The sequence below is a fragment of the Amphiura filiformis genome, unplaced genomic scaffold, assembly GCF_039555335.1.
Source record: "Amphiura filiformis unplaced genomic scaffold, Afil_fr2py scaffold_597, whole genome shotgun sequence".
Classification (NCBI taxonomy): Eukaryota; Metazoa; Echinodermata; class Ophiuroidea; order Amphilepidida; family Amphiuridae; genus Amphiura; species Amphiura filiformis.
The window spans coordinates 1,585,756-1,607,579 of record NW_027306061.1 but is presented as its reverse complement, the minus strand read 5'-3'; the positions used below and the strand labels follow the sequence as shown (position 1 = coordinate 1,607,579).

Genomic DNA, 21,824 nt, shown 5'->3' with positions numbered 1-21,824 from the left:
GGTGTATTTCGTTGAGCAAATGACATGGTCCTTTAGTATGTTTACTATATGGTACTCCAACAGCCATATATTGGGAACAACACTGGCAAGGTAGATAATAATGCATGGCCTGAAACTTAAGGGTACACAGATTGAAAAGGCAAGGTTACATTATTTAAAATTCAAAATTGAGCCCATTTTGCGATGCCCCTATTTGACAGGGGGGAAAACTGGAGAGGCAAATGCACCGATGCCCCTTCGCAGGCGGAGAGGCATTTATATAACAATTGATATTTACACGAAGACTTGCAGATTTATATATATTCAATCTATAACTTAATAACGATAGGCCGTAGATAGCACAAACTATACATATTTTAATCCTAGCATCAGGCGAGTATATATGATATATCTTTCAACAAGATCGAAGCATTTTTAATTTTTTCCCTATGTGACCTTTCGTGACCTCTAGCGTAAAAAAGTACCCTAAATAGGAGTCCCCCTAGAAGTAGGTATGGGTTGTGACACCCCAATACACAATTTTGTCGGCAAAATTGACTGTTGCCGTCAAAACCATGTAGTTGTCGGTAAATGTAGTCAAAGCTATGTGTGATTGTCGGCAAATTGTTGTTACGTATTAGAGCTAAGGTTAATGTTATAGTCGTTTAGTAGTTACTAATTAAAAAAAAACTCCTACCACCAACACCCACCCCAACCCCCAACCACCAACCCCCAACCCCACTTTATTTCTTCAGCACCGTCCTGGCATACCCCCTAGCGGTATTCTAGAGTGTAACACTCCATAGACATGGGTGTTGAACTCAATCCGTAATTAAGGCCCGTTTGAGATTTAACTAGTATTATGAAATACTTACGTTTGCCATTCACCATATTTGGACAACTTCAGTGTCAGCACACATTCCGGTAACAGCAACAATGGAATTAGCAACAGACACCAGTAAATCGACTGATCGTCAACCGACACGATTTCTTTTTGATGAACCACTCGCCACGTGCATATCAAGGCATGAACGAAGAAGATCAGGCGGACCCCAATGGCTCTGACAAATATTTCTGTTGTAATTATCGCCATAGCTGATAAAATATAGTATGGACGTAATAAGAAGTTTTTCAAGTAATGGTAAGTAATGGTATAAGTATAAAAGCTAGAATCACCGGAGTAACCTGCTGTCCAACATATCACAATCATCAATAACGCTCATACTAAAGTGGCGTGTTCAGGGGTTGGCTTTGTGCGTTTCTGAAATGTACATCCTATGGAAATATCAAATACAGTTGAGATTCATTGTTGATCGAAAACTATACACAAATCAAAATTGTTAATATTGTCATGATATTAACCGTGAGCAGGTTGGTTTAAGGGAACTGGAATGAGCGTTTTGACAGTATTTTTTGTGGGACATGAGAGCACATCAGGTATATCGAATTGCATTCTGAATACGAAGAATGTCTTTTTGATATCACATAATTTTCATTTTTTGAAATTCACGATGTAATACAAATTTTATGACAAATTATTAAAATTTGATATTTTTCACATTTTTGATATTTAACAGTCCTTCAAGTAAATTTGATAAATCTAATGATATATTCTTAAAGTGTATTTAGCTGGGAGGAAAAACCGACGATCAAATGAAAATTTTGACCTTTCATATTGAAGATATGGATTTTTCCCCCAAAAAAATCCATATCTTCAATACAAAAGATCAAAATTTTCAATTGATCCTTCAAGTACATTTGATAAATCTAATGATATATTCTTAAAGTGTATTTAGCTTGAAAACCGACGATCAAATGAAAATTTTGACCTTTCATATTGAAGATATGGATTTTCCCCAAAAAATCCATATCTTCAATACAAAAGATCAAAATTTTCAATTGATCGTCGGCTTTTCATCCCACCTACATACACTTTAAGAATAAATCATCAGATTTATAAAGTTTACTTCGAGTACTGTTAAATATCAAAAATATCAATTTTTAATGATTTGCCATAAAATGTGTATTACATTGCGAATTTCAAAAAAATCAAAATTATTTGATATCAGAAGGACATTCTTCGTATTCAGAATGCAATTCGATATGTCTGATGTACTCTAATGGCCCACAATAAATACTGTCCAAACGTTCATACCCCATCCCTTAAAACGAATATCCCATTTATTATAAAACCACATCTGTTGTCATTTTGGAGCTCTAGAATTATATGTAATATAAGATCATGAACACGGATACTATGAGCGTGATGAGATAAAATAAACGGCTCATTAATATAGGCATAAAGAGATTGGATTTTCATTATCAAGAAATCAGAGCCGTAATATGACAACAGTTGACTATATTGTTATGATGAATTTGAAATACAAAACCGGTAATTAAAATGTCAATCAAAAACAGCCAACCATGCCTAGAAAGGTGAGAAGGTCATTCATTTAGAGCCATATTGTAACATTTCCATGTAAAAAAGATAAGCATTTCCATAAAATGCTAGATTTTACTGTCAGATATGTCCGAACAACTGAGGTAAAGCAAAGAAAATTGGAATTTACTACTAGCTCTAATGCCGCCAATACGTGTCACTACATCGGTTATGGTACGGCATCGGCCTTTGATGTATGTATAACAGTCCCGCACGCAATGTACGTACTGTGTTATGAACATAGCGTATGCGTTCGACAATTATTTCTATCGTTATAATTAAACGACCGACGTTCCTGCGTTTTACAAAACATTTTGACAAAACTACAGTACCTAAAGTCTTGATTTTGGCATGTTAGTATGTTAGTTTAATGATGTAAAGTACATTATAATCATGACTGTAAAAAAAACCCAGAATTTTGAAAAATATTGAGGGCGTCCTCCTCAGTAAATGTTACAATATGCCTTTAAATTGCTTCCCTCTAAACTTGTACCTCTTCATTTATCTTCAATATTCTTCTCCTCATTCCTATCTGGAGTTTCCCTTCCCTTTCATATGATTTTATTCGTGTTCTTTTCTTTCATTGGCTTTTTCTTCTTAGCTTCCTTTCTCTTCCCTTCTTCCTTTTAGCTTAGTCGTGTTGATTTCCTTTTTCTCTCTTTCTTTTTTCCATTTCTAACTCCATCTTCCACTCCCATGCCTGGTCTTCTTTCCTCCTTGTTCATATGTGTTCCATTGCTTCCCCTTTATGTCACTCCTTCCCCCTTTTATTACTTGAATTTTGCTTCCTCAATCCAGCGGGAATAACGCACAAAAAGCGGTCGATTGTACTAATGCGGCGGGGGCTTTACGAATCTGTATGAAACGAATAGTCTGTGTGACACGAAATATAATAAAGCATATCATATCATATCAAATTTTATTTATCTTACAACAAAATCCTAACTTGCATGAAAATTACATATTACGTAGTAAAAACAGTATCCCCTTATACAAAAAAATACAAAGCTAATACAATATCAAACGGCAAAATATTCATTTCTTATTTAGGCATCTGGTAAGATATGGAATAAGACTGCTGTAGAATCAGTTGGTTCTGTATCTGGTTTCCTTGAGAACATTAGTTAAATTACAAGCCATAGGTGACGGAAGCGGGAAGGGGTACAATCGGTGTTTGGGGCCAAAATAGTTTAAAATTGTATAAATTTATCACGCTTCGGGCGCTCTGGCCCATAGCAAAATTCACCTTCATTTGGGGGTTAAATAGTCAATTGAACATATTTCGTGCGCTTTCGCTTCTTCTCTTTGAGCCGTGACCCTATTTATCGTAATTATTTTAAAGGTCACTGTTTTTAGGTTTGTCGTTTATTTCATTTATTCACAAAACACACAAAAAATTCCTTGGGCATTCGAATACACATTTTTGGCTCTCATATCGAGAAGTGGCCGTATCGAATTTCATACAACCAAGGATGAAAGTGCATGTAATAAAACCGGACTTTTTCCAATTTCGGATGTGAATTCGATTCAATTTAGGACTCCAGTGGTTATGGAGTACATTTATATTCTTATACATGTACTATTTTTGAGCCGCATCCGTTTATTTATCGTAATTATTTTAAAGGTCACTATCTTTGGTACTATTAGGCTTGTCACTCATTTGATTATCACCATCACGACGCTCATTATCACAAATGTTATTGGGTGTTGAATCATCTTCAGACTTGTCCTCGATAGTAATGCGAGAGAAGTATTCAGGCGTGTTCGTGACATTCTTGGAAGAAATATTTTCAGGCATGTCATTTATTTCAATGTCGTCGCCATTGTCTTCGTTTTGCTCCAAGTCGACAGCCTCACGACCTTTATTTTTACGACCACGTGTATTTTCATTTGGTGCAACATTGGAATCTGTTTTGTGATCTCTTGATTGACCTGTAGATCTTCGACCTCTTTGAGTGGCGCGAATTCTGGTTACGAGTTTGACATTTCTGTTACCATCCTCGTCAATATTAACACACAAAATCGCCCACAAGCGGTACATTTTGATTATAACAACCAGACAGTTCTTGGCTATGTAAAACAATAAAGCCTGACTGAAAATGTTGAAGTAGAATAAAAATAGCAATCGCATACAAAAGAAAGGGCCATCTTGCATAATTAACACTGTCACGATTTCCCAAACTTCAAACTTATCAGTTGATTTATTTGTAAATGCCGTATGCGTGACAGCACTCAGCCGCCAAATTTGTGTTGTCTGGAAATGGAAAGGTAATTGTAGCAAGCTAACAGTCCACAGAACCAACACACCAATGAGGACTGACTCTAAACAAAGTCCTTCGTCATTTCTTAATCCCGTTGCTAGGAAATCCAACATGTCTGCTGCCCTTACAATTTGAAAAAGTACAATATGCGCGAGTTTCTTATGGTCAGTACTTCCTCTAGGCAATACCAAGCGGCCGGCGATAAGAATGAACAAAAGGAATTGCTGAAGTCCTATAGCCCAATTATCGGAGCCCAAGTGCGTCACAAAATCCTGAAAAGAAAAACAAAACGGGAATTTAGTAGTGGTAGTGGTGTGGATGTTTTAATTCAAATCTATTCCTCACATCATAAGGAATTCAGAAAAAGTATAGTTTGATAGTCTGGCGTTAAAAAAAACCATGTTAAACAAAGACTAATTGACCATATCTCATGTGTATTGTTACCTGTATAACAGAACAACAGACTAGACAACGCTGTGGTCTAATACAACGAACACAGCCGTAGCGTGTCCTCTAAATTACCTTTGACCCCAAATAAGATACCATATATACACTGGGCAACAACAATGCATGTGTGAGCATACCGTCACTGTGCTTTGTTTTTCTTAGCTGATGAAATTTGTTTTAGGTTTTAATTTACATCGGAAGTGGCCCCTCAATGACCTTTGACCCAGAATCTATGTCTGGATAATAGCAATGCATGTGTGAAAGTGGCGTCACTGTCCTACGTTATTTGTGGGAGAAGATGCATTTTGAGTTGAAAAATAGTTTTTGACCCCTATAGCCTTTGACCTCACGAGTTTCATGTGACATTATGTTCATGACCAGTGATGGTTGTGACCAAGTTAGGGCAAAATCGATTGAAAACATGTGAGTCATAGAGCAAATGTAAATGTTGACAGTAGAAAGAAGATTCTAACGTCACGTCTGTGTAAGGAAGAACATGTAAGAAACAAGACACAGCCGTGACTAATGTCATGACTGTGTAAAGAAAGAAGAAAGATGATCCTGTACGATTAAAAACACGGCTGTGTACTAAGAAAGAAGACTGAATCTGTACGTTTAAGGACACAACCATGACTAAAGAAAGAAAGAAAGAAAGAAAGAAAGAAAGAAAGAAAGAAAGAAAGAAAGAAAGAAAGAAAGAAAGAAAGAAAGAAAGAAAGAAAGAAAGAAAGAAAGAAAGAAAGAAAGAAAGAAAGAAAGAAAGAAGATCCTGTACGATTAAGGACACAGCCGTGACGTCACGGCTGTGTAAAAAAGAAGATTAAAGAAGAAAGAAGATCCTGTACGATTAAGGACACAGCCGTGACGTCACGGCTGTGTAAAAAAAGAAGATTAAAGAAGAAAGAAGAAACAAGCCGTGACTTATTTCATGACTTTATTTCATGTAAGAAGAAAGAAGAACCTGCACGATTAATGTCACGGCTGTGTATTAGAAAGAAAAAAGGAAAAAATGAAAACAAAATTTAATTCTGGAAGCAGATACAAACTGTCCAACTTGACCTAAAAAGCTTTGTCGTCGACCGCACAATAACACCAAACAGTACCACCCTTCCTAGTACCATGGTTACAGGAATTATCTCAACAATAGCCTTATATAATAAAAAATTCCCTTTAAAAGGGAAAGCCAGCCTCAATGTAGAAGAGGTCTTGTAATTAGTTTTGGTCAATGTGAAAGGCATTTTTAGGATCACGGCTTACTACATCCATGTTACATGACAGTCCACCAAACCATCAACGGTGAGAAGATGTACACTGAAACTGCAGAAAACATTAACTCCTAATCTCCTGTCAACTCTTTAATTCATTATTGTTCATTATTATTAATTCATTATTGTTCTCTAAATTGTTCTGTTCTGGTTTTATTTGTCTTTTCAGCTTTTTATCCACGATATTTTAATTTCCAATTTTTTAATACCATAACTTACGAACTCAATATCTTCGCTTAGGAATGTCCGATTTTATTGGGGAAAACGGCGTTGTGGAGCAAAATAGCTCTTTATGTGAAAGCCTCCAAATTTATAAGCTGTATATAAAAAGGTCAGCAGTGTTACAATATCAGACATTAGCATTGCCTATCACACAAAGTTCAATATAGTTTCAACAAATATCTAGGTACAGGATATGTGCTCTGGGCATGTGTCAGATTTCAAGGATACATATCGTATGATTTCTAACAATGGAAAATTATTCAAAACTTAGCTGAAGCCCCTGCACTTCTGAATAATGAATGAATGAATGAATGAATGAATGAATGAATGAATGAATGAATGAATGAATGAATGAATGAATGAGTGAATGAATGAATGAATGAATGAACGAACGAACGAACGAACGAACGAACGAACGAACGAACGAACGAATGAATGAATGAATAAATAATCGAATGAGTGAGTGAGTGAGTGAGTGAATGAAAGAATGAATGAATGTATGAAAGAATGAATGAATGAACGAACGAACGAACGAACGAACGAACGAACGAATGAACGAAAGAATGAATGAATGAAAAATGAAAGAATGAATGAATAATAAGCGAATGAATGAGTGAATGCATTAAAACATATTAATCCAATCTTTGAATAAGAACAAATTTATACTGAGAAAATATGGTGATTACGTAACTGATGCATGCTTGAACCATATTTGGTACTTGTTCTCAAAATTACAAAAATGGGTTAGGCAATTATCGTAACTGGGTTACTAAATGATAATCATCATAGACGTCATTACCTGGATGGCTTCTATTACTGTCGTTGTATTACGCCTAAAGAGGTTGTCAAATTCATCGTCTTCGGTGTATTTCGTTGAGCACATGATACCATCAACCCCGGGCCCAATAAAACGGTCCTGTAGTATATGGTACTCCAACAGCCAGATATTGGGAACAACACTGGCAAGGTAGATGAGAATGCATGGCCTGAAACTGAAGGTTACACAGATTGACAAGGCAAGGTTATATTTTTTGAAATTGAAAAGTTGAATAATGCCACGAAATCAATGCTGAAAATATTTCCCGATGTTCCCTTTATGCTACCCATATTTTACAGTTGAATGGGCAACTGGCGAATGCCCCGATTCCCCCTTCGCGCTATCCCTATTTGTCAGGGGGGAACTGAGAAAAAGCCCAAAACTGAGATTGAAAAACGCAATAACTGATGAAAGCTCAGGTCTGAGGGGTAAGTGTTCCGATGCTCCCTCCGTGTCGCCCCTATTTGACAGAGGGCACCTGGCGTCAAAGCCCAAGAATGTGGAGCAAATACCCCGATGCACATTTCATGTCGTCCCTATTTGACAAGGAGATGTGCAACATTGGGGATAAGCTCAATAATGAAATAAAATGCGCCGTTGTCCGTCCGTGCAAAATGTTCGTTCTTTATTCTTCATCCGTCATGAACAACATTATGTGAATTAAAGATTAAAGATGCCAAGAAATACTGATAAAACGCTAGTATTATTGAATACTTACGTTTGCCATTCACCATATTTGGTAAACTTCAGTGTCAGCACACATTCCGGTAACAGCAACAATGGAATTAGTAACAGACACCAGTAAATCGACTGATCGTCAACCGACACGAGTTCTTTCTCATAAACTACTCGCCACGTACATACTAAGGCATGAACGAAGAAGATCAGGCGCACCCCAACGGCTCTGATAAATATTTCTGTCGTAATTATCGCCATAGCTGATAAGATGTAGAATAAATTTAATCTTAAAACAACATTAAGCATGCATGTAAAAGTAATGGAATCACGGAGCACCTAAGTAAAGCTTAAGTAACACGCTCTCACGCTCTCAAACAAATCAATGACGCTCATATTAAAGTGGCGTGTTCAAAAGTTGGCTTTGAGCGTTTTCTGAAAAACACATCCTACGGAAATATCAAATACAGTTTAGATTCATTCTTGATCGAAAACTATACGCAAATTCCAATGCCAGTTGAAATGTCAAAAGTACACAAAAGTGCGCAAATTAGAATGTCACTTGAAATGTCAATAGTGCACATTTTGTATTAGAGTTCCGGCTTTTGTGTTATTCCATTCTATCATTTGAAAAAAAAAATCCAAAAAGATTCTTGGAGTTTTGGGAAAAGCACAGTAGAACGACTGGTTAATGAGCCTGGTATTCCTCAAATGATTAATAATATGGATTCATTATTATCACATCGTATTATATCATATCAAACTATATTCATCTTACAGAAAAATAAATGCTGAATTGCATGAAAATGACATAGCAAAACCGATAATAGTCAGGAAGCCATTGCAGCTGCGTATTCAATATAAAGTGGCTGCACACAATATACATCCTGAACTTCTTTAATTCATTGAGCATATGCAGGCGGTGTTTGCCTTTGGATGGCATTTTAAAGTTATTTTCTTAACTTACGGATTGATCGTGCCTACAGTTGTAATCGTCAAAGTCATATACACATGGCTACAATATTCAATGTACAAAAAAAACAGCAGAACAATATTTTTCACTGATCTGGTTTTTCGAAGAAACTACCTTCCATAATTCAACGATTATCTTTGAAAAAAAGTTCCGTTTTGTAACCATGGATACGACAACAGATAACGCAATTCAATGTTCATAGCAAGGCAAATGTGGTAAATCTGTTGAAAACGACCTATCCTAGCACAATTTTTGACCAAAATGTAAGTTTTAAAAGTCAAAACCTCAAGTGTTCCTTTTCAAATTTTATGTCATTAAATGAACGAGTACACTTACACTACATGTACTAGCTTCATTTCAATGAGCAATTGTTAATTCTCTTTAAATTGCCTGCTTTGTCATACGGTTGTAAATTCAATGAACTATGCTAATGAGCGCTTACAAATTGATATGTAACTGTGATTTTCGAATTCGATAACCTCACCTGGCTCGTTCATGTCGGTACCTATTTTTACACTCGTTTGTGGAGAGGCGGGATGAAGTGCCTTGCCTGAGTACACAACACATTGATACCGCGGGGATTCGAACCCACGACCTCCAGCTACCTCGCGAAGTCTATAGAACTCTGCGCCACCGTGCCCCCATCCACTGTGTCACATATTCGTACTTGTATCAGTCTCCAATTTATTCAATTCAAAGATCAAAGGTCACAAACATCAAAACGGTCCGATTTTGAAAAAGAAAAGAGGTGTCAAAATATCAGTTTTGATATAACAATTCCAATAAAGATAGGATTGCATAATCTAGGATGTTTCATCACCAACGTAATGCATCAAAATAGTTTTCAAAGAAAAGTTTAAAACTAGTCAACAACACTCACGTTTTTGTCCGAATAATTTCTATCAAAATAGTTGATGTCCATTATTTGCCTCAATAGAAATTCACCTATTTTGCTCTGTTACCTATGTACCTAGGTAACGAGATATTTTACCTTTCTTTGAATTTTTATATCAAAACAAACATTTTGATACTCTTTTGTCAAATCGGAGAATTTTTATATTTTTGACCCCCGTAGAACCAAAACAATTGACATTTGACTTTTTTGGAAACAATACCTTTTTTATAGAAATTTGGAATTTGACCCTGAGTAAAAGTTTTGTTTACCTTTTCCGCCAAGTTCTAATCCGGGTCAATTGCTAACTCTTATTGTGCACCCCATGATATCAACTTTCTCTGGTAGTAATGCAGCTTCCCCCCCCCCTCCCGGTATTAAAAACATTATACACCTCACACACTATAAATGCCTAACATTTCTAACATCAGCTTCAAGGCACCACGTCTAATGTCTAATTTGGTCCTATGACACTATCGGTATCCGATTTAGGTACCGGTGACTTTTTCTATCATACACCTGGTGATGCAACGGACTGAAACTTTTATTCATCAATTGTGTCCGATTGAGCGCAAACATATTAGAAACTGTTGCCAATCAATATTCATGAAATCATGCAGTTGTACAATTATAGACAACTTTTTATTAGGCGTTTGTAGCATACATTGGGCATCGGCTGTATCGTCAGGTACGATAAAAGATGATAATTAAATTATATTCAAATTAACCGGACAAACCACTTTAGGCGCCGCCTTGAAATTACAAAGAAGGTTTAAGTGCGTGTTACCAATTGGTGCGCTTACACATGACTTTGTTGTCGTCACTTATTGATACTTGCCTGTTGTGTAAAGCATTAATATGCTGTCGGGTCAGTTACCAATTTAATGGCGGAACCGTTTTGTTCGAAACAATGATACCACTTTTATGAATAGCTGCTCTGGCCTGTCGGTAAATGAAATCGGCATCAAAGGAACAATTCGTTACGTAATCTATTTTTCTCCATGTTTATATAACCTCCTTGAGGTGATGTAATAAATTGTATAATTTAATCATAATAATTAACATTTGTATAGTGTTATCACTTTTCATTTTAATAATGTTCAACATACGATAGAAAGAACAATGGGTACCTATTAGGGCACCGATAGGCTGAATTAATTTGATAGGAACAAATTAGACGTTGTGCCTAACTTGATTTTAACAATTTAACAAAAAAACCAACATTATCGCTGATCATTTCATGTTTGCTGAACTACACAGAAGCTGTTCAAATAAAAACAACATCTGCAATACGCGGTAGGCCTATATGATATCTCTATAGGCAAACTTGGTGTTCATCAACAAAAAACTATAAATAACAAGCTATATGCATGATTGGTGAACATGTGCGCTGAACTGATACCATGAATAGATCAAAACAGGATTTTGCATTGAACGCCCCCGTGACTGTTTTAAATTGGACTTGCATGGACTGTGTCTGACTCTACCTTGTCTGATTCCCAATTCAAAATATATGTTTCACATACTGCAGTTACTGTCCGTTTTCCTTTACACAATACACATAATTTCAGTTTTAAATGGGTAATACAATGAACTTTGTAGGCTGGTGCAATAACCCATTTATAAGCGTATTTCGAAACTGGATACACTTAAATATTTTCAATTTAATCATCCGATGACTATAAAGTATTATTTCGACTTATTTTAAAGTCAGTCTCTTCTAATACGGCACTGCTGTGAGAGATATTTTCAGGCTTGTCGTCGACACCACTGCCAGACATATTGCCGTCACTACTAGGAGTAATATTTTGCAGGCTTGTCCTGGACACTGTCGCAAGAGATATTTTCAGGCTTGTCCTGCACAATGTTGCTAGAGATGTTTTCAGGCTTGTCCTCGACAATGCTGGGAGAGATATTTTCAGGGTTGTCCTCGATACTAATGCGAGAGAAGTCTGGGATATTTTCAGGTTTTTCCTCGACAATGCTGGGAGAGATATCTTCAGGCTTGTTCTCGACGCTCTTGGGGGAGATATTTTCAAACGTGCCATTCATTTCAATGTCGCCGTCAATTTCACGACCCTTATTCTCACGACCATGTGTAGGCATACCTTCATTGGGTGGAACATTATCTACTGGTATAACAACCCGCAGATTATATTCTGTTTTATGATCTCTTGGATAACTTCCTATAGATATTGGGCGTGTTAGAGTGTCGCGAATGCTGGTTATAAGTGTCGAATTTCTGTAACCGTCCTCGTCAACTTTGACACACAAAAGCGCCCACAAGCGGTACACTTCGATAATAAGGTACAAGAAATTCTTGACTATGAAAAACATCGAGGCCTGACTGAATATTTTGAAGTAGAATAGGAAGAACAATCGCATACAAATAAAAGGACCATCTTGCAGAATTATCACCGACACGATTTCCCAAACTTTGGACCTGGCAAGACGATTTAGAGTTGATGTCTTTTCTAATGCTGACCGTGCGGCAGAACTCAACCGGTGAATTTCTGTTGTATCGAAGTGGATTGGAAATTGTAGCAAGCTAAGAGTCCACAATACCATCACACCAATGAGGACTGACTCTAAGCAAAGTCCTTCGTCGGTTCTTAATCCAGCTGATAGGAATTCCAAGATGTCTGCCGCCATTACGACTTGTAGAAGTATTATATTGGCCATTTTATTACGGTTAATACCATCCGTAGGCAAAGTCCAGCGGGCGGCAATGAGAATGAACATAAGGAATTGTTGCAGAGCTATAGCCCAATTATCGGAGCTAAATTCTTAAAAAATTCCTGGAACGAAAAAAAAAATTGTAAATACTAGTATTGTATGTTTATTGTATCTTGTGTTGATATTTTGATTTAAACATATACACTACATCTATAGCTCCAGAGCAACGTCCTCAATTTTTCGAGAATTTCTACTTTTCGCATGATTGCATTGCCCAATGGTACGTGCGTCATTACATCAGTGACGGATAAACTGTGTGCATATTGCTATTTGTGTTACGTCTTGACGTACAAATTATGTGCATTTCGCTGTTCGTCTTACGTCTTGGTTGAACGACCCAGTTGCGTGAAGCTCCGCCAATAATCATGATAATAATACGATCGGCGAGCTAATACACGCATTGTAAGCATTGGAATGAAATAGTAATTTACTTTGTAAGCATTGGAATTGAATTGTAAGCATTGGAATGAAATAGCAATTTACATTGGAATGAAATAGCAATTTACTTTGTTTGGCTCGAAGTTAAAAAGGAACAATGTGATCAGTGAAAACTAACATTTAAATAGGAATAAAAATTTATGCAAATCATACATTATGACTTTGAATCTGACTCTTGCGTACAGTTCTCGAGTTATAGGTAAAAAGGTAAAATGTCAAATGGTCAAAAATTGACAAATGTTTTCAAAAAGCAGCAAAAACAATACTGTTGCAATTAGTTCCAAGTTAAAAGATGAAATGGCTAGATTGCGTGGATGTTAAGGGGGTACTACACCCCTGGTCAATTTTGTGCCTATTTTTGCATATTTCATAAAAATTATAGCTCATTGGTGATAAGTAAGATATGTATATTATAGGGGCAAGGACTACAACTACTGCACTGGAAAATTTATTTCAGCACAGACAACAGTTGTGGAGTTACAGTTAATAAATCAATAACTACTTGCCTTGAGTTGCTGAATTTTCAATGCAGTAGTTGTAGTCTTTGACCCCTATAATATACATAACTTACCTGTCACCAATGTCCTATAATTTTTGAGAAAAATGCAAAAACAGACACAAAATTGGCCAGGGGTGTAGTACCCCCTTAATGCATTTTCATCACATGATTACGATTGTATCTGGTGTGTATTCTAAACAAGACCAGCGCAGGCATGCATAATGTGACGTCAACTGACTATATTGCCCACCACCCGTTTCCAAGAAATTATCAGAGCCGACAACATTCGGTTTTTTACAAAATGTGCCTCAGTAGAATAATTCAACTAGTCGTGTCCTTTTGTATCTAAGGCGGGATCCACTTTGTTGAGATTAAAAACACTGTTTTCACACCACGGTTTTGATAATTTCTTACAATGGTGTAATACGCATAATCTGAACTTAGTCCAATCTACATGATCTGGCAAAGATTTGAGGCTAGATAAGGGCTAGGCAGTCATTGATCTTGATTTCTAACACTTTTATATTGCGCAACAGAACGGAATCAGAGAAAATAGTTCTTTCCTCAGATAGTTAAAAAGCAATATTGAAAGAAAAATTAATGATCAACATCATTACCTCGAAGCCGTCTATCAATGATGCATTACGCTTAAACAGGTTGTCCAATTCATTGTCTTCAGTGTATTTCGTTGAACACATGATACCGTCAACTCCGGGACCAGTGAAACGGTCCTGTAGTATTTCATACTCCATCAGCCAAATATTGGGAACCACACTGGCAATGTAGATAAAAATACACGGCCTGAAACTGAAGGTTGCACATATACATTATTTAGAATTGCTATTAGTTGAATAATTGCCTGATTCTAACAGGAGCTTTCTTTGGCTCCTTTTAACGCAAGGTTACGTTCCCACTAGGTTGCTCCATAGAAAATATTGTTCGAAGTTTGGCCTTTTTTTACATCCTGACCTTAATCTTAATCTGAAACAAAACATTTCCCAAAAATTGAGCCGTTGGTCGTAAATCCCAGCCCCCCCCCCACCCACACCCACACCAATACCCACCCACACACACCCCTGCTGGCATGGCTATTGGAAAGTTTTGAGTATACAGAAATAATATGAATTGGATATAATGGAAGACCGAATTAAAAAAGACTGGTTTGCACTGTACAGCATTTTTGGTCTGGCTGACAGAACGTCATACGTAAACTAGTACTAGTATTTTTAATCAATTATAGTCAGACGCTTTCCGGACGTTTTTCCTTTGAGACAGACACAGATGCTATTTTTACGCCAGCGTATTCTAGAGTGGCTATCATTGTCCGCAGCGTCTAAAATGTTGAGAAGGAGAACAGAGCTCAAAAACCAAAACTATAATTCGAGACCGAATTAAAAAAGAATATTTGCGTATGACGTTCTGTCAACCAGACCAAAATGCTGTACTGACCAGGTCAGCAACCAATCACGCCGCGCCTTTGAACTGACGTCAGACGCAAACTTGTCTTGTTAGTTTTGTCTTTGATTATAATCACTTCTAGCGGAACAAAAAGTCGATGCGGAGAACTGAAAACGTGAAAACGCGATCGTCGCAACGGAAATCAGCAAACTATACACACACAATCACTGATTTTACCAACAAAATACCGAGAAATCGGTCCACCCGTACAATAACGCAATATGAATGACATGTGAGCTGTAAAGGCTATACTTGAAGACAGAATTTAAAAAACTAGTTTGCGTATGACGTCCTGTCAATCAGACCAAAAATGCCGTACTGCGCAGGTTAGCAAGCAATCATGTCGCGCCTTTGTCTGACGTCAGACGCAAACTAGTTTTTTTTTTAATTTGGTCTCCAATTATAGTATAGGGGATTGCAGATTTAATCTAGATTGCAATCTACGTCATTTTCCTGGACCATCTTCGCTATTATGTAATCCCCAGGGCCGTTCCGACCATTAGGCCAGGTAAGGCGGTCGCCTAGGGCGGCAAACGCAGAGGGGCGCAAAAAGGGCGAAAAAGGAAAAAAACGGGAAGAGGGGAGAAAAAATGAGGGCGGATAAAAAGAAAAAATGTGAGGAAAAATTTTTAAAAAAGGGGCGAAAAGAGAAACAGAAAATAGGGCGGAAAAGGAAAAGGGAGACCTAAGAAAAAGAAAAGAAACGGGGCAGAGAAAAGGAAAGAAGACACGGGGCGTAGAAAAAGAAAGAAGAAATGGGGCGGAGAAAAAGAAAGAAGAAAAGGGGCGGAGTAAAGGAAGATAAAAATGGGAGGTGAAAAAACAGAAGGAAAAAAGAAAAACAGCAGAAAAAAATAGAAGAGAGGAGAAAAGAAACAGAAAACACTAAGTGCCGAAGAAGAACAAAAAGTGGGATAAAAAATACAAAAAAGAAATAAACCCATAGGCGTAGATCCCGGGGGATAAATAAATAAATGGATAAATCCCCCCAATATTTTTTCCGGGGGATGGTCCATACAATCATCCCCCTTACACCTGGATATGTGGGTTTCTGACAAATTAACCTCATATTTGCCCGTTTTAGCTCCCAAATTGCGAATTTTCGCGCCCTTTGCGCGCATTTATTCCACTTTTGCACCATTTAATCACTTTAGGTTCAAAACAGCAAAATTTTTCGCGCGCTTCGGACGCATTTGTACCATAATCTTAATCTGTCGCCAAAAGGTGCTGGATTCACTATACTACAAGAATGTTTTTCAAACCCCATCCCCCAAAAAAGAAATCGACGCCACTGCCATTTAAGTCCCAAAAGAGCTTTTTTTTTTTTCGTGCTTCGCGCGAATTTATTACATTGTTGCACCATATTTCAACAGCTTATAGCTTCAAAATGGCAATTTTTTTCGTGCGCTTCGCCCGCATTTGTACCATAAACAATAGACCTTTTTGGTATGCTTTGGTGGGGCGGCAGGGAGAGGCTTTGCCTAGGGCGGCAAAACCCCTAGGAACGGCCCTGATCGTGTCCGTCTCGTCTGTCATTTTGGAGTATTTGGTACTGAATCTTCATGTCGATTGTGTCTGATGCATTAGAGCTAATTATTTCTCGTCAATTTAAGTTGGACGCTTTATTGGTACAAAGTTGCCACCATGCCCGTCACCATGATGTATTCACTGATCTGCATGTTTGCTGTTATTGGTTCCAGTGTGGTAATATCCAGTAAATACATTTACCCAAACGGTTTACCTTGTAAACTATACATGTACAATAGTAGTACTAATCGTGCGAATTTAGACTGCAGCTACAGAGAACTTACAATCATCCCACAGTGGCATGATCACTATAAGGACGTCAAGACTTTAAATTTGAGTCATAATCAACTTGAAACAGTCAACGGAACGAGTTTCATTCATCTAACTTCACTGCAAGAATTAGATTTGAGATACAACAAGATACACAATATCAGCGCCGATGCATTTGTAGGACTGAGCAAGTTGGAGACTTTATATTTAAGCGGTCCAAATGCACGGAATCTTACATTGCAAGGAAGCCTGTTTGCTTCAACTCCATCGTTAAAACGGTTATATATGAGAGCCTGTATTATAACCAATCTATCACCAATAGTATTTAGCGGGTTACATCAGTTACAAGAGCTTGATATTGCCTCAAATGCTATACGTTTTTTGCCTGATTCAGTTTTCCAAGATCTGGTTAATCTCACCTACTTAAATGTAAGCGATAATCTTCTCACGCACTCACTACCAGCTGGTCTATTTACAACTCTCAGCAGTTTGAAATATTTGGATCTATCGTGGAATAATATGACAAGCTTTCCAGAGACATTGTTCATGAACCTCAGCTCTCTAGAACATTTAAATATGTGCAACAGTACCGACTTGTACAAGACGTCGACGACGTTTAGTTTACCAGAGAAATTATTTTTTAACCTTGTCAGTCTGAAATATTTGGATCTATCCATGAATCAAATATCAATCTTACCAGAGGCATTGTTTTTTCATCTCATCCGTCTAAAATACCTAGATATTTCCTATAACTGGTTAACCTCTTCGCCATGCAGAGTAAAAGATGGCCTCTCATTGTTAAAAAAACTAAATATGAACGCTAACATATTTGATTTTGTAACTCATTCTATTGATAATATGACTAGTCTAAAGCAACTGCATATATCATCATCAATTGAAAAAATGATACCTGGTCAACCTGCTGAATATTGGAATGAAACCAAGTGGTCTGAACTAATCAGAAAGTTACCACCTTTACTACATACTCTAGATCTCTTACTTATCGGTAGACACGTATTTCAATCTATATCGGTTGGCTCTTTGAACTCATCAGTGTCTTCATTGCGAATTCGCTTTTACATCCTCGATTCCGACAATCATATATCAATAGAAAATGATGCGTTTATGATGTTCCCACACCTACGAGAACTCATTGTAAATGCCAGCGTACCAGATCAGAGCGATATCTTATATTTGTCCAGATATGCCTTTCGTGGCTTATCACTCAAGTCGCTAAGTCTCATCCATACCGGTCTTACTAGGGCTCCGATCGAAGCATTGAAAGAACTGCCTCATTCGCTGAATTACTTAGATTTGACCAAAATTATATAGACATGATTCCCGTATTCCCGATTCAGCCATTCTCGTACAATTTACAAGTGGAATGCCTAGATGTCTCTGGAAATCCTATATATATATTGGATCTTACAAAACTTCGCAATCTGACTGATGTGCGTGTGAATAGTATAATAGTACCAAGTGATGATTTCGATTTCCTGATATACTGTAGAAGTATTAATATGGCCCTAAAATCTATTGAAATTTCAGCTGGAATTGATCGTTCAAGTGACCTACATGTGTACGTATATAATGGTGTAAAATGGGTGGAATCTGCGATCTGTTCCTCACTACCCGCACTTCAAGAAATGACTTTCACAAAAATGATAATATCCAATTGGGGTAACAGTTCCAAGCTCAAATCGCTTACCGTATCTGAATCAGAAAGTGTTAATGTACAAGAAATTGCTACTTTTTCTCAGCTTCAAAACCTTACTTTAACATACTGCGCATTATCATCAATTAGACAAGTCTTCGAGCTCAGCAGCCTCCGATATTTAAATGTAGGTAACAATAACATTAAAAGCATCAACGGAAACCTTACTCTACTGGGTAACCTAAACCACATGGATCTTAGTAATAACTTAATAGACAGTTTACCCGAAGATCAATTTCACCACTTGTCGAGTCTGACATACCTTAATTTATATGGAAACAAAATAAGTAATTTAAACGGTTTGAAAGGTCTCCACAGTCTACAAACACTTATTGTGTCTAACAATGTATTGACTACACTTCCTGCCTTCTTGCTGAAGAGCACGTACAATTTGCTGCACGTTGAATTTGGCGGTAACCAATTTTATTGCACATGTGACATTAAACCCCTGCAAGAGTGGTTACTGACGGACAAGGAAACATACGTAGGTCATCAAGTGCTACCACAACCTACATATCTATGTAGGTCTCCTCCGATCAGAGCGGGACTTGGTATCACAGAATTTAGCTTAGATTGCAGTCTGCATCTTGAATACTATATTGCTACTAGCGTGTCAGTTCTGCTCCTAACCATGCTCCTAATTGAAACTCGTCTCATTTATAAATATCGATGGCACATACGTCATAAATGTAGGATTTTGTTTTATCAGAGAAGATATCGACGATATAGATGTCTAGACAATGATGATGATGCTGATATCATGGCGGATAGTGAAGTTGATACCGGGCACAGATATGAAGCACCAATGTTGCGGCGTCCATATCACGTGTATATTGCTTACCACAGAGATAGTGAAGCATGGGTAAATGATCAACTTGTTCGAATTATTGAGGATGGACCAGAGCAGTTCCGTCTTTGTCCTAAGGAAAGAGGTGACATTCCATAGGAGGGGCAAGTAATGGCAAGTTTACATTAGGGTCAATTTATTACAATCATGATGATAGGAGGGGCAAGTAATGGTAAGTTTGCATGAGTGTCAATTTATTACAATCATGATGATAGGAGGGCAAGTAATGGTAAGTTTACATTAGTGTCAATTTATTACAATCATGATGATAGGAGGGTCAAGTAATGGTAAGTTTGCATTAGTGTCAATTTATTACAATCATGATGATAGGAGGGGCAAGTAATGGTAAGTTTACATTAGTGTCAATTTATTACAATCATGATGATAGGAGGGTCAAGTAATGGTAAGTTTGCATTAGTGTCAATTTATTACAATTATGATGATAGGAGGGCAAGTAATGGTAAGTTTACATTAGTTTCATTTTATTACAATCATGATGATAGGAGGGGCAAGTAATGGTAAGTTTACATTAGTTTCATTTTATTACAATCATGATGATAGGAGGGGCAAGTAATGGTAAGTTTACATTAGTGTCAATTTATTACAATCATGATGATAGGAGGGGCAAGTAATGGTAAGTTTACATTAGTGTCAATTTATTACAATCATGATGATAGGAGGGTCAAGTAATGGTAAGTTTGCATTAGTGTCAATTTATTACAATCATGATGATAGGAGGGGCAAGTAATGGTAAGTTTACATTAGTGTCATTTTATTACAATCATGATGATAGGAGGGGCAAGTAATGGTAAGTTTGCATTAGTGTCAATTTATTACAACCATGATGATAGGAGGGACAAGTAATGGTAAGTTTGCATTAGTGTCAATTTATTACAACCATGATGATAGGAGGGGCAAGTAATGGTAAGTTTACATTAGTGTCAATTTATTACAATCATGATGATAGGAGGGGCAAGTAATGGTAAGTTTGTATTAGTGTCAATTTATTACAATCATGATGATATGAGGGGCAAGTAATGGTAAGTTTACATTAGTGTCAATTTATTACAATCATGATGATAGGAGGGACAAGTAATGGTAAGTTTACATTAGTGTCAATTTATTACAATCATGATGATAGGAGGGGTAAGTATTGGTAAGTTTGCATTAGTGTCAATTTATTACAATCATGATGATAGGAGGGACAAGTAATGGTAAGTTTACATTAGTGTCAATTTATTACAATCATGATGATAGGAGGGGCAAGTAATGGTAAGTTTGTATTAGTGTCAATTTATTACAATCATGATGATATGAGGGGCAAGTAATGGTAAGTTTGCATTAGTGTCAATTTATTACAATCATGATGATAGGAGGGGCAAGTAATGGTAAGTTTGCATTAGTGTCAATTTATTACAATTATGATGATAGGAGAGGCAAGTAATGGTAAGTTTGCGTTTGTGTCAATTTATTACAATCATGATGATAGGAGGGGCAAGTAATGGTAATTTGCATTAGTGTCAATTTATTACAATCATGGTGATAGGAGGGACAAGTAATGGTAAGTTTGCAATAGTGTCAATTTATTACAATTATGATGATAGGAGGGTCAAGTAATGGTAAGTTTACATTAGTGTCAATTTATTACAATCATGATGATAGGAGGGGCAAGTACTGGTAAGTTTACATTAGTGTCAATTTATTACAATCATGATGTAGGAGGGGTAATGGTAAGTTTACATTAGTGTCAATTTATTACAATCATGATGATATAAGGGGTAAGTAATGGTAAGTTTACATTAGTGTCAATTTATTACAATCATGATGATAGGAGGGGCAAGTAATGGTAAGTTTACATTAGTGTCAATTTATTACAATCATGATGATAGGAGGGGCAAGTATTGGTAAGTTTGCATTAGTGTCAATTTATTACAATCATGATGATAGGAGGGTCAAGTAATGGTAAGTTTACATTAGTGTCAAGTTATTACAATCATGATGATAGGAGGGGCAAGTAATGGTAAGTTTGTATTAGTGTCAATTCATTACAATCATGATGATAGGAGGGGCAAGTAGTGGTAAGTTTACATTAGTGTCAATTTATTACACTCATGATGATAGGAGGGTCAAGGAATGGTAAGTTTGCATTAGTGTCAATTTATTACAATCATGATGATAGGAGAGGCAAGTAATGGTAAGTTTACATTAGTGTCATTTTATTACAATCATGATGATAGGAGGGGCAAGTAATGGTAAGTTTACATTAGTGTCATTTTTATTACAATCATGATGATAGGAGGGGCAAGTAATGGTAAGTTTGTATTAGTGTCAATTTATTACAATCATGATGATAGGAGGGGCAAG

At 36.9% G+C, this 21,824-nt stretch overlaps 2 protein-coding genes across 2 annotated transcripts in view; both read right to left on the bottom strand.

Moving 5' to 3' along the window:
* Positions 1 to 3,182: 3,182 nt before the first annotated feature.
* Positions 3,183 to 8,570, bottom strand: LOC140145767 (transmembrane protein 26-like). Its single transcript, XM_072167444.1, has 3 exons — positions 8,150 to 8,570; positions 7,414 to 7,606; positions 3,183 to 4,952 (listed from the first exon to the last, which is right to left on the bottom strand). The coding sequence occupies exons 1-3, from the start codon at positions 8,413 to 8,415 to the stop codon at positions 4,038 to 4,040; spliced, it is 1,374 nt and encodes a 457-aa protein (XP_072023545.1). The 5' UTR covers positions 8,416 to 8,570; the 3' UTR covers positions 3,183 to 4,037.
* Positions 8,571 to 9,947: 1,377 nt separating this feature from the next.
* LOC140145762 (transmembrane protein 26-like) overlaps positions 9,948 to 21,824 on the bottom strand; it is a 33,190-nt gene continuing 21,313 nt past the window's right edge. The window contains exons 2-3 of the mRNA XM_072167439.1: positions 14,254 to 14,451; positions 9,948 to 12,750 (exon numbers count right to left, since the gene is read on the bottom strand). Coding sequence (XP_072023540.1) covers positions 11,766 to 12,750; positions 14,254 to 14,451 — 1,183 coding nt within the window. The 3' untranslated portion in view covers positions 9,948 to 11,765. The remainder of the gene's footprint in view (positions 12,751 to 14,253; positions 14,452 to 21,824) is intronic.

Coding starts and splice junctions, on each gene's coding strand:
- LOC140145767 (XM_072167444.1), bottom strand. CDS start 8,415: ATGCTTAATGTTGTTTTAAGATTAAATTTATTCTACATCTTATCAGCT. Junction 7,607..8,149: donor AAATATGGTGAATGGCAAAC/GTAAGTATTCAA, acceptor TGTAACCTTCAG/TTTCAGGCCATGCATTCTCA. Junction 4,953..7,413: donor CAGTAATAGAAGCCATCCAG/GTAATGACGTCT, acceptor TTTTCTTTTCAG/GATTTTGTGACGCACTTGGG.